The sequence below is a fragment of the Oncorhynchus kisutch genome, linkage group LG7 (genome assembly GCF_002021735.2).
Source record: "Oncorhynchus kisutch isolate 150728-3 linkage group LG7, Okis_V2, whole genome shotgun sequence".
NCBI classification, from domain to species: domain Eukaryota; kingdom Metazoa; phylum Chordata; class Actinopteri; order Salmoniformes; family Salmonidae; genus Oncorhynchus; species Oncorhynchus kisutch.
Window position 1 is genome coordinate 31,432,135 of NC_034180.2, and position 13,043 is coordinate 31,445,177.

The 13,043-nt window shown below is 43.8% G+C and overlaps 1 protein-coding gene across 6 annotated transcripts in view; it reads left to right on the forward strand.

Annotated features, from left to right (window-relative positions):
• The window catches only part of LOC109894465 (protein unc-79 homolog), a 48,895-nt gene extending 42,420 nt beyond the window's left edge, over window positions 1–6,475 (forward strand). For all 6 annotated transcript variants that reach the window (XM_020487974.2, XM_031828936.1, XM_031828938.1 and 3 more), the window contains 9 exons: window positions 3,518–3,622; window positions 3,730–3,807; window positions 3,918–4,007; window positions 4,164–4,339; window positions 4,513–4,696; window positions 4,822–5,025; window positions 5,477–5,554; window positions 5,637–5,678; window positions 5,788–6,475. In XM_020487974.2, coding sequence (XP_020343563.1) covers window positions 3,518–3,622; window positions 3,730–3,807; window positions 3,918–4,007; window positions 4,164–4,339; window positions 4,513–4,696; window positions 4,822–5,025; window positions 5,477–5,554; window positions 5,637–5,678; window positions 5,788–5,976 — 1,146 coding nt within the window. In that variant the 3' untranslated portion in view covers window positions 5,977–6,475. The remainder of the gene's footprint in view (window positions 1–3,517; window positions 3,623–3,729; window positions 3,808–3,917; window positions 4,008–4,163; window positions 4,340–4,512; window positions 4,697–4,821; window positions 5,026–5,476; window positions 5,555–5,636; window positions 5,679–5,787) is intronic.
• The last annotated feature ends 6,568 nt before the right edge of the window (window positions 6,476–13,043 follow it).

Sequence of the window (13,043 nt, forward strand, 5' to 3'; positions counted from 1 at the left end):
TTTTTAAACCTGCATATTTAGTTAATATTGCCTGCTAACATGAATTTCTTTTAACTAGGGAAATGGTGTCACTTCTGTTGCAACAGAGTCAGTGTATATGCAGCAGTTTGGGCCGCCTGGCTCGTTGCGAACTGTGTGAAGAATATTTCTTCCTAACAAAGACAGCCAACAATCGTTGCACGACTGTACCTAACCATAAACATCAATGGCTTTATTAAAATCAATACACAGAAGTATATATTTTTAAACCTGCATATTTAGCTACATTTTTTTATTTAATTTATTTATTTCACCTTTATTTAACCAGGTAGGCAAGTTGAGAACAAGTTTGCGACCTGGTCAAGATAAAGCAAAGCAGTTCGACACATACAACGACAGAGTTACACATGAAGTAAAACAAACATACAGTCAATAATACAGTAGAAACAAGTCGATATATGATGTGAGCAAATGAGGTGAGATAAGGGAGGTAAAGGCAAAAAAAGGCCACGGTGGCAAAGTAAATACAATATAGCAAGTAAAACACTGGACACTAGATTTGCAGTGGAAGAATGTGCAAAGTAGAAATAAAAAATTATGGGGTGCAAAGGAGCAAAATAAATAAATAAAATAAAATAAATACAGTAGGGAAAGAGGTAGTTGTTTGGGCTAAATTATAGGTGGGCTATGTACAGGTGCAGTAATCTGTGAGCTGCTAAATAAATCCAGGTTAGCAGGCAATATTAACCAGGTGAAATTGTGTCACTTTTCTTGCGTTCATTGCACGCAGAGTCAGGGTATATGCAACAGTTTGGGCCGCCTGGCTTGTTGCAAACTAATTTGCCAGAATTTTACGTAATTATGACATAACATTGAAGGTTGTACAATGTAACAGGAATATTTAGACTTATGGATGCCACCCGTTAGATAAAATACGGAACGGTTCCGTATTTCACTGAAAGAATAAATGTTTGATTTTCGAGATGATTGTTTCCGGATTCGACCATATTAATGACCTAAGGCTCGTATTTTTGTGTGTTACTATGTTATAATTGAGTCTATGATTTGATAGAGCAGTCTTGACTGAGCGGTGGTAGGCAGCAGCAGGCTCGTAAGCATTCATTCAAACAGCACTTTTGTGTGTTTGCCAGCATCTCTTCGCTGTGCTTCAAGCATTGCGCTGTTTATGACTTCGAGCCTATCAACTCCCGAGATTAGGCTGGTGTAACCGAAGGGGAAATGGCTAGCTAGTTAGCGGGGTGCGTGCTAATAGCGTTTCAAATGTCACAAGTCTGAGACTTGGAGTAATTGTTCCCCTTGCTCTGCATGGGCCGTGGATTTTGTTGAGTGATGGGTAACGCTGCTTCGAGGGTGGCTGTTGTCGATGTGTTCCTGGTTCGAGCCCAGGTAGAGGCGAGGAGAGGGATGGAAGCTATACTGTTACACTGGCAATACTAAAGTGCCTATAAGAACATCCAATATTCAAAGGTATATGAAATACAAATGGTATAGAGAGAAATAGTCCTATAATTCCTATAATAACCTCAACCTAAAACTTCTTACCTGGGAATATTGAAGACTCATGTTGAAAGGAACCACCAGCTTTCATATGTCTCATGTTCTGAGCAAGGAACTAAAACGTTAGCTTTCTTAAATAGCACATATTGCACTTTTACTTTCTTCTCCAACACGTTGTTTTTGCATTATTTGTTTCATGTTTCATTATTTATTTGAGGCTAAATTGATTTTATTGATGTATTATATTAAGTTAAAATAAGTGTTCATTCAGTATTGTTGTAATTGTCATTATTACAAAAACATTTTTAAATCGTCCGATTAATTGGTATCTGCTTTTTTTGGTCCTCCAATATTCGGTATCAGTATTGGCGTTGAAAAATCATAATCGGTCGACCTCTAATGTGAAAGGCCCAATTTGAAAAGGGATACGGAAATATGACTTTGTCCCGCATTGTTAAACATGAATCTATGTCTGCAGAACTCTGTATATTGTAGTTCTTGGTGATAATACTTATCCCCAGCCACTCCTGCTAGACAGGAAGGTGGCTGTGTGTCACAGATAGTTAAGTAAACAATCAGCCAGTATTGATTTACATGGTTAGTTGGGGCTCTGGGCTGAGGATGTATGTGTCCTGGGCTGTCTCCTGCTGCAGGACAGATGGATCCTTACCACACCACTGCTGTCACAGCACCATGCTTTATGTCTCCAGCTCTATTGATTTCCTCCAGCCTGGTTAATCCCCGCTATATAACATCCGTTTCTCAAAACACGAGTCAATATGACTGATTACGTCTATTTAAATGTTTCCTGTGCAGTTAGTCTTATGAGGTGAGCTGTCTCAAACACACGTTTAAGGAGGATTTTTCAGTGCTTGGGTTATTGTAGATGTACGGATGTTTGGGAAGTTATGTTTATCACTACTGCACTACGCATAGAACATTTGAACAAATATGACCCCAAATCAACTATACTCGATATATTTTGGTTTCATGCTGATGAGAAGGGAATGATTTCTTTGGTTGAAAAGAGAGAGAGATGTAGCAGGGCTTTGTATTGAGGGCAGTGGCTCTCCAGGCTGACAGCCTCATCTGAACTGGGACCCTAGGAGAGTGGAGATCTGGACTGGGTGCCATGCTAATCAGATCCTCTGTCTCTATTCAGACCACAGACAAGCTTTATACTCCAGTACACATACACACAGGCAGCGCTGGAGAGGGAGAGAGAAACAGTACACATACACACAGGCAGCGCTGGAGAGGGAGAGAGAAACAGTACACATACACATAGGCAGCGCTGGAGAGGGAGAGAGAAACAGTACACATACACACAGGCAGCGCTGGAGAGGGAGAGAGAAACAGTACACATACACACAGGCAGCGCTGGAGAGGGAGAGAGAAACAGTACACATACACACAGGCAGCGCTGGAGAGGGAGAGAGAAACAGTACACATACACACAGGCAGCGCTGGAGAGGGAGAGAGAAACAGTACACATACACACAGGCAGCGCTGGAGAGGGAGAGAGAAACAGTACACATACACACAGGCAGCGCTGGAGAGGGAGAGAGAAACAGTACACATACACACAGGCAGCGCTGGAGAGGGAGAGAGAAACAGTACACATACACACAGGCAGCGCTGGAGAGGGAGAGAGAAACAGTACACATACACACAGGCAGCGCTGGAGAGGGAGAGAGAAACAGTACACATACACACAGGCAGCGCTGGAGAGGGAGAGAGAAACAGTACACATACACACAGGCAGCGCTGGAGAGGGAGAGAGAAACAGTACACATACACACAGGCAGCGCTGGAGAGGGAGAGAGAAACAGTACACAGCCCTGAAATATGAAATAAGACAGCTTAGAGAAAACATCCACCAGGCAAACCTTTTTCCCCAGTATGCCGATCTCACTTGGTTCCTCTAAAATCATTCCAATATTTGTACACAGTTATTTTCTATATTCTCTATCCACTATCCTCATTTGTCCTCATCCTGAGCTATTTTGTGTTTTCACAGGAGAGAGATAAGTTCTATATGTCTCGTATTGTGGTGCTGGAGCTTCTGCAGGCTCTGAAGTTCAAGTCTCCTCTACCCGATACTAACCTGCTACTGCTGGTCCAGGTAAACAGTAGTACAATCAGAACTACTTGTGGAAAAGATTTCAACCCAAAAGTACCAAAGATAACTTTACAAATGTCTTTATGTTAACTATGTGTGGATGTTGTCAGTTTGTTTGTTCAGATATTGGTACGAGGCTAGCAGAGTCTACTATTCTCTCAAAGCACATGATCTCATCACTTCCAGGGGTAAGACAGTATATAATACAGTACATTGGTTATCTGTGTTCCTTTATGATGACCTATTGAAATAAACATATGGGTTGTTTGATTGTTGCACTATTCTCTGTCTTTCTCAGTGCACGACAGCAGCAATGGAATGCATGAGGCAATACATCAGTGAGCTTCTAGACTTCATAGCGGACATGCACACACTGACCAAACTGAAAGTGAGTTTCCTCCTTACTCTGCCTTAACTCATGTAAGATGGGTGGATAAGTCTCATCTCTAACCATCTTGTCATGTGGAGGGTCCTGAGTTTCTCCTGGTCAAGTGATCAGGGAAAACGCAGGGCCGTAGTCATGTGATCATGTGACTCTGTCCAGAACCATATGAAAGCGTGTTGTCAGCCGCTGCACGAGGACACGTTTGGAGGAAACCTGAAAGTGGGCCTGGCACAGGTGGCTGCCATGGAGATCAGCAAAGGCAATCACCGTGACAATAAGGCAGTGATCCGTTATCTTCCCTGGCTCTACCATCCCCCATCCACCATGCAGCAGGGGTGAGAGGCACCGACAGTCACAGCGCTGATGTTACTTTCAGTGATCTCACTGTCTGTAATCATGAAGACATTCTATTACCAGAATTACTTTTATCAGGCATTAGAATGAATGGTGACTCTAATAACACTGTAATGTTTGCTCAACAAACGTTTAACCTTTGTCTCCTCCTCAGACCGAAGGAGTTCATCGAGTGTGTGTCCCACATCCGCCAGCTGTCCTGGCTGCTCCTGGGCTCCCTGACCCACTATGCCCTGTACCAGGGCTCCACCTCCTGTATGCCCATCCCCCTGGACGCTGGCTCACACATCGCTGACCACCTCATCATCATTCTCATCGGCTTCCCTGAGCAATCCAAGGTCAGGAAAATGTCTAAGTGCTATATGCATAAATGTTGAAGAAACTGCTACGGAAACCTATGAAGATTTCACATGAAAACCAAAGTGTCACTGACCTCTCTCTTCCTCGCCACCTCTGTCTGCAGACGTCAGTGCTGCACATGTGCTCCCTGTTCCATGCCTTCATGTTTGCCCAGCTGTGGACCATCTACTGTGAGCAGGCGGCGGCCGCCTCGGCCCTGCAAAACCAGAACCAGACAGAGTTCTCTTCCAATGCCATACTGACGGGCCTGGAGTTCTGGAGCCGCGTCACACCCAGCATCTTGCAGCTCATGGCCCATAACAAAGTGGTAAGGAAGATCCACATGCTTATCTCTCCATCAGCTTCAAGAGGGGGTGGGCTGGAAAGAGGATGTGCTTGGAGACGTGCAACAGATAAATGTGAACTACTCCTCTGACTGTTGTTGTGAATGTGACAGAGGAATTGGTTAAATCACCAACATATCGTTGTTATGTCTAACAGGACATTGCTGTTTTGTAAGACTGAGATTCAATCTGATCGCTCTTGATCCACAATGCAGGTTTTAAAGGAAATGTTCCTGCGTTCACAGAGACCATATTCTCAGTCAATGCTGGCTCTATTGGAAATCATCTTTAAATGGCGCATTGTTCAAATCTGCGGTCGGATTGAATCCCGGCCTGAGACTGCGCTTCTACCTTATATTTGGATGGGGGGGGTAATCATAAATCAAGTTATGATCACTTGCAGTAATAAAAATGTGTTCTCTTCAACTTTCCAAGATGGTGGAGATGGTGTGTCTACATGTCATTAGCCTGATGGAGGCTCTACAAGAATGCAACTCAACCATCTTCGTGAAGGTACATTTTTCCCAAACACTTGATTTTACACTTCATGTTGCTTTTCTATTTCAACAAAAAATTCCCCTCTTCTCTCCATCAGTTAATACCTATGTGGTTGCCCATGATTCAATCCAACCTAAAGGTAAGAATTAAATTGCAATTCAAATATGATTTGTATTATGTTCGTATATGGATATAGATGCTTGGGATTTCAGAACATCCAGTGAAAAAACTCCCCCTGTCCCATGCAGCATCTGTCTGCAGGGCTCCAGCTGCGACTGCAGGCTATCCAGAACAGGGTGAACCACCAGTGTCTGCAGGGCCAGGCAGCCGGGGCCCTGCCCTTTGCTCTGCGCAAGTGGCTGCAGTGCACCCAGTTCAAGATGGCCCAGGTGGAGATCCAGTCATCAGAGGCCGCCTCACAGTTCTACCCTATGTGACCTGCCCACCTCCCACGAGATCCACCAAGACCCAGGCCACCTCAGGACCAGCGTGCATCTGCTTAATGACTGCCTGCCTGCCTGACCATTAACATCAGGAAGTTGACTCCTGCCTAAATTGATTCTCACCGTCTTAAGACTCTGCTTCTGACATAATCCTCTTCAGCACCGTCTAAACTTTGAATATCTATACTACTCTTTTGTGCAATGAGAGGGATAGGTGAGTACAGGTTGGGCAGGTGTGCAGATGCAGTGGGATAACGTTACAGTAAATAACAGTTTAGGTGCCCAACATGCTGTGTGCAGCATCAAAGGTCAAACTAGATGGAGAGAATATCTAGCAGCACTGCAGATGACTGGAGTGGATGGATGAAGAAGGCTGTATGCTGAAGCTCAGACTTGTTTACTTGGTGATACTCATGTTCTATATTGTTATTTTCAGTTGCTTGGTTGCAAGCCTGACAAAATAATAAAAATCAAGCCACATGTTCTAAATATACAGTATGTCTCAGTCTCTTTGTCATCTCTACAGAGAGCAGTTAAAAGTGCACAAAGTGTGATATGATTGTACATCTGCACAGTAAATAAAGTGTATCTTGAATAAGGTCTGTGGGAAAACTAAATGACCGCTAAAGCCAAAGGCTGTATCGGGAAACACCCATACATATCCTAGCTCAGGACAAACCAATATCAATCACATTTTATTATCAGTAAAGACAATTGGACTTTAGGGCACCTGTCTCACCCTTTAACCAGTTCAGACAGGTTGCCTCTAGCCAACAGAGCCCAGATCGATCTGACACAATATGGGATACAGCAGGAGCACTGTAACTCGATCAGGGTGAAGCCAGACGGCGGAGGTAAACAAGACAAGTGAGTCCGTGTCTACCGCCCCCTGTAGAGCCTAGAACCAGTTACCTCTAGTTTAATGTTTGTCATGATAAAGCATTGTTGTGGGATCTAATCACATTATGGAAAGGGCACTTCCCACTGGGCACAGACGTCAACTCAACGACTAATCCACGTTGGTTCCACGTTTCAAATTGAATTGTAAACAACATTGTTTACAGCGGCTGACAACACGCATTGTTTACATTGTAAACAACATTGTTTTTTGATTCAACCAGTGAGTGCCCAGTGGGTTGTCTGGGAATATCACACCACATGATAGTTGGACTAAACATTTAAATCCAAGCTTGGGGCTCTATTCAATCCGTATCGGAGAAGTTAACAGTGCCTCTTAACTGAAGACGATATGGGCAATGTAACTACGAAATGCCATATATTTCCAATGGAAGAGAAGCGAAGTGGGAGGGTGACCGTTGGGCGATGCGAGCATGGGTGAGGGATGTGAACAGGGTGGCACCAAAGTTGGGGAAAGCTGAACTTCATGCAAATACTCCACTAAATCATGACGCGCTTGACCAATCGAAGCTCACTATAGCTTCCAGACCCTACTGGATTGGATGTTGATATCTAGAACTACCTAGCTTGCTTGCTTGCTAGCGTCCACACGAGGGTGAAGCTAGCGTGGAATATTTCATAACTTCTTTACACCTGCACTTTGTAAAATTATCTTCTACAAGAGGTGTGTGTCAAATGAGTCACCAGCTTTGAGTGCTGTCTAATAAAATCACACTGTCACACACACACACACACACACACACACACACACACACACACACACACACACACACACACACACACACACACACAGTATCCTTGTGGATACTAAATTAATTAATTCCAATTCAAAATCGTATTTTCCCTAACCCTATCCAGACCCTAACCGTAACCCTAAACCTAACCCTAAAACTAACCCTGAAGCCTAAAATTGCCTTTTTCCTTTTGGGGAATGGTGAAATTGAGCATTTTTTATTTGTTTGACTATGCTTTTGACATTTGGTCCCCACAAAAGGACAATTGGTCCCCACAAAAGGACATTTGGTCCCCACGAAGGACTTATGGTTCCCACAAGGAAAGTAAAACCAAACGCACACACACACAGAGCAGCAAGGATATGCATGGGCTTTCCCTGATTTTTACTGCTTGAGAGCAAACAGTTCAGCCTTGCAGCTAACAGCCACAGACAAGAGACACACAGAAGCACTCACTGGATGTTTAATAACAAGTATACAGTATACTCATAAAACCAATAGTGTGTCTTCTGATTGGCCACAATCATTCAATAGCACATAAGCAACCTAAAATCTTCTAATTACAGAAATAATCAAATTTATACCACAGTGGCTATATTACTGTAAACAAATAAGGTGATTATTTTCCCATTCAGCCCTGTGAAATACCTTGTATTTTATCTGGGCGAGCCACACAGAGTTTTTTGAGATAGAGGCTCCGTGGCCTTCCTGTTCAGGCCTGTCAGATCTTCTTTATTACAGAGCAACCCAGAGTGCCCTGACTGGACAATGCATGAATGTTTAAATTGCCCGGAGTGTCCCATTGCATTATCATCAAGTGGCACATCTAAAGCAGGAAAGGCAGACTACTGTATAGTCTCTCATTCACAATCCTCTGCGGTGCTCTCCCTCCCTCTCTACATGGCTCAGCTTGGACCCTGACGGACTTCTCCCCCTCTGAAGTCTCCAAATAGGGCTACTTAATGTTAGATCCCTTACTTCGAAGGCAGTTATAGTCAATGAACTAATCACTGATCATAATCTTGATGTGATTGGCCTGACTGAAACATGGCATAAGCCTGATGAATTTACTGTGTTAAATGAGGCCTCACCTCCTGGTTACACTAGTGACCATATCACCCGTGCATCCCGCAAAGGCGGAGGTGTTGCTAACATTTACGATAGCAAATGTCAATTTACAAAAAAAAAGACGTTTTCATCTTTTGAGCTTCTAGTCATGAAATCTATGCAGCCTACTCAATCACTTTTTATAGATACTGTTTACAGGCCTCCTGGGCCATATACAGCGTTCCTCATTGAGTTCCCTGAATTCCTATCGGACCTTGTAGTCATAGCAGATAATATTCACATTTTTGGTGACTTTAATATTCACATGGAAAAGTCCACAGACCCACTCCAAAAGGCTTTCGGAGCCATCATCGACTCAGTGGGTTTTGTCCAACATGTCTCTGGACCTACTCACTATCACAGTCATACTCTGGACCTAGTTTTGTCCCATGGAATAAATGTTGTGGATCTCAATGCTTTCCCTCATAATCCTGGACTATCGGACCACCATTTTATTACGTTTGCAATTGCAACAAATAATCTGCTCAGACCCCAACCAAGGAGCATCAAAAGTCATGCTATAACTTCCCAGACAACACAAAGATTCCTTGATGACCTTCCAGACTCCCTCTGCCTACCCAAGGACGTCAGAGGACAAAAATCAGTTAATCACCTAACTGAGGAACTCAATTTAACCTTGTACAATACCCTAGATGCAGTTGCACCCTAAAAACTAAAAACTTTTGTCATAAGAAACTAGCTCCCTGGTATACAGAAAATACCCGAGCTCTGAAGCAAGCTTCCAATAAATTGGAACGGAAATGGTGTCACACCAAACTGGAAGTCTTCCGACTAGCTTGGAAAGACAGTACCGTGCAGTATCGAAGAGCCCTCACTGCTGCTCGATCATCCTATTTTTCCAACTTAATTGAGGAAAATAAGAACAATCTGAAATGTATTTTTGATACAGTCGCAAAGCTAACTAAAAAGCAACATTCCCCAAGTGAGGATGGCTTTCACTTTAGCAGTAATAAATTCATTAACTTCTTTGAGGAAAAGATCAAGATCATTAGAAAGCAAATTACGGACTCCTCTTTAAATCTGCGTATTCCTTCAAAACTCAGTTGTCCTGAATCTGCACAACTCTGCCAGGACCTAGGATCAAAAGAGACACTCAAGTGTTTTAGTACTATATCTCTTGACACAATGCTGAAAATAATCATGGCCTCTAAACCTTCAAAGCTGCATACTGGACCCTATTCCAACTAAACTACTGAAAGAGCTGCTTCCTGTGCTTGAACATAATAAACGGATCTCTATCCAACGGATGTGTACCAAACTCACTAAAAGAAGCAGTAATAAGGCCTCTCTTGAAAAAGCCAAACCTTGACCCAGAAAATATAAAAAAACTATCGGCCTATATCGAATCTTCCATTCCTCTCAATTGTTTTTGAAAAAGCGGTTGCGCAGCAACTCACTGCCTTCCTGAAGACAAACAATGTATTTGAAATGCTTCAGTCTGGTTTTAGACCCCATCATAGCACTGAGACTGCCCTTGTTAAGGTGGTAAATTACCTTTTTATGGCATCAGACCAAGGCTCTGCATCTGTCCTCGTGCTCCTAGACCTTAGTACTGCTTTTGATACCATCGATCACCACATTCTTTTGGAGAGATTGGAAACCCAAATTGGTCTACACGGACAAGTTCTTAGCCTGGCTTAGATCTTATCTGTCGGAAAGATAGATTGTTTGTTTCTGTGAATGGTTTGTCCTCTGACAAATCAACTATACATTTCAGTGTTCCTCAAGGTTCCGTTTTAGGACCACTTTTGTTTTCACTATATATTTTATGTTCGAAAACATAATGTTAACTTTCACTGCTATGCGGATGACACACAGCTGTACATTTCAATGAAACATGGTGAAGCCCCAAAATTTCCCTCGCTAGAAGCCTGTGTTTCAGACATAAGGAAGTGGATGGCTGCAAACTTTCTACTTTTAAACTCGGACAAAACAGAGATGCTTGTTCTAGGTCCCAAGAAACAAAGCGATCTACTGTTGAATCTGACAATTAATCTTGATGGTTGTACAGTCGTCTCAAATACAACTGTGAAGGACCTCGGCGTGACTCTGGACCCTGATCTCTCTTTTGATGAACATATCAAGACTGTTTCAAGGACAGCTTTTTTCCATCTACGTAACATTGCAAAAATCTGAAACTTTCTGTCAAAAAATGTATCCATGCTTTTGTTACTTCTAGGTTAGACTACTGCAATGCTCTACTTTCCGCTACCCAGATAAAGCACTAAATAAACTTCAGTTCGTGTTAAATACGGCTGCTAGAATCCTGACTAGAACCAAAAAATGTATATTACTCCAGTGCTAGCCTCCCTACACTGGCTTCCTGTTAAGGCAAGGGCTGATTTCAAGGTTTTACGGCTAACCTACAAAGCATTACATGGGCTTGCTCCTACCTATCTTTCTGATTTGGTCCTGCCGTACATACCTACACGTACGCTACGGTCACAAGACGCAGGCCTCCTAATTGTCCCTAGAATTTCTAAGTAAACAGCTGGAGGCAGGGCTTTCTCCTATAGAGCTCCATTTTTGGAATGGTCTGCCTATCCATGTCAGAGACGCAGACTCGGTCTCAAGACTCATCTCTTCAGTAGGTCCTATGATTGAGTGTAGTCTGGCCCAGGAGTGTGAAGGTGAACGGAAAAGGCTCTGGAGCAACGAACCGCCCTTGCTGTCTCTGCCTGGCCGGTTCCCCTCTCTCCACTGGGATTCTCTGCCTCTAACCATATTACAGTTGTTGAATCACTGGCTTACTGGTGCTCTTTCATGCTGTCCCTAGGAGGAGTGCGTCACTTGAGTGGGTTGAGTCACTGACGTGATCTTCCTGTCTGGGTTGGCGCCCCCCCTTTGGGTTGTGCCATGGTGGAGATCTTTGTGGGCTATACTCGGCCTTGTCTCAGGATGGTAAGTTGGTGGCTGAAGGTATCCCTCTAGTGGTGTGGGGGCTGTGCTTTGGCAAAGTGGGCGGGGTTATATCCTTCTTGTTTGGCCCTGTCTGGGGGTATCATCGGATGGGGCCACAGTGTCTCCTGACCCCTCCTGTCTCAGCCTCCAGTATTTATGCTGCAGTTGTTTATGTGTCGGGGGGCTAGGGTCAGTTTTTTAAATCTGGAGTACTTCTCCTGTCTTATCCGGTGTCCTGTGTGAATTTAAGTATGCTCTCTCCAATTCTCTCTTTCTCTCTTTCTCTCGGAGGACCTGCGCCCTAGGACCATGCCTCAGGACTACCTGGCATGATGACTCCTTGCTGTCCCCAGTCCACCTGGCCGTGCTGCTGCTCCAGTTTCAACTGTTCTGCCTGCGGCTATGGAATCCTGACGTGTTCACCAGACGTGCTACCTGTCCCAGACCTGCTGTTTTCAACTCTCTAGAGACAACAGGAGTGGTAGAGATACGCTTAATGATCGGCTATGAAAAGCCAACTGACATTTACTCCTGAGGTGCTGACTTGCTGCACCCTCGACTACTATTGTGATTATTATTATCATGGGCTGGTGTGTTAGAATTTATTTGACCATGCTGGTCATTTATGAACATTTGAACATCTTGGCCATGTTCTGTTATAATCTCCACCCGGCACAGTCAGAAGAGGACTGGCCACCCCTCATAGCCTGGTTCCTCTCTAGGTTTCTTCCTAGGTTTTGGCCTTTCTAGGGAGTTTTTCCTAGCCACTGTGCTTCTACACCTGCATTGCTTGCTGTTTGGGGTTTTAGGCTGGGTTTCTGTACAGCACTTTGAGATATCAGCTGATGTACGAAGGGCTATATAAATACATGTGATTTGATTTGAAGTGGTTGTGCTTCAAATGGTCTCCCTTTTAAAATGTCCTACAGAATGTGCAAGGAGAAAATCCTCAAGAATATTGACCAATTGATTCCTTTATGACCTAGTTACCAGAGCCCATAGCTTTTTCCAATTCTATTATTATCTATTGAGGTGGGTATGTTGCACATATTTCCAGATTGTTGATCGATTTGGGTTTGTCAGCTGTTCAATTCAGTCACGCATGTGGGTCACAGTGGTCAGAGTGGTAGCAGAGCAGAAGTGGTTGACCAGTCCTATGTACGTAGTCTGTATGCACAGAGAATGTCTGTGCCAAGACCTGACACCAATGGAACCCCAGTGGCCCACAAGTTGTCCCGTTAGCATGATCAAGCCCCAGGGGGATGGCTGTGTTTGATAATAGCTGTTCATTAAAAATGAACAGTGTGAGACAGACTGAGAACACGTCCTGCGCCCAGGGGGAGCCCCAGGAGAAGACCAGTACGGAGCTCTCTGAGACAC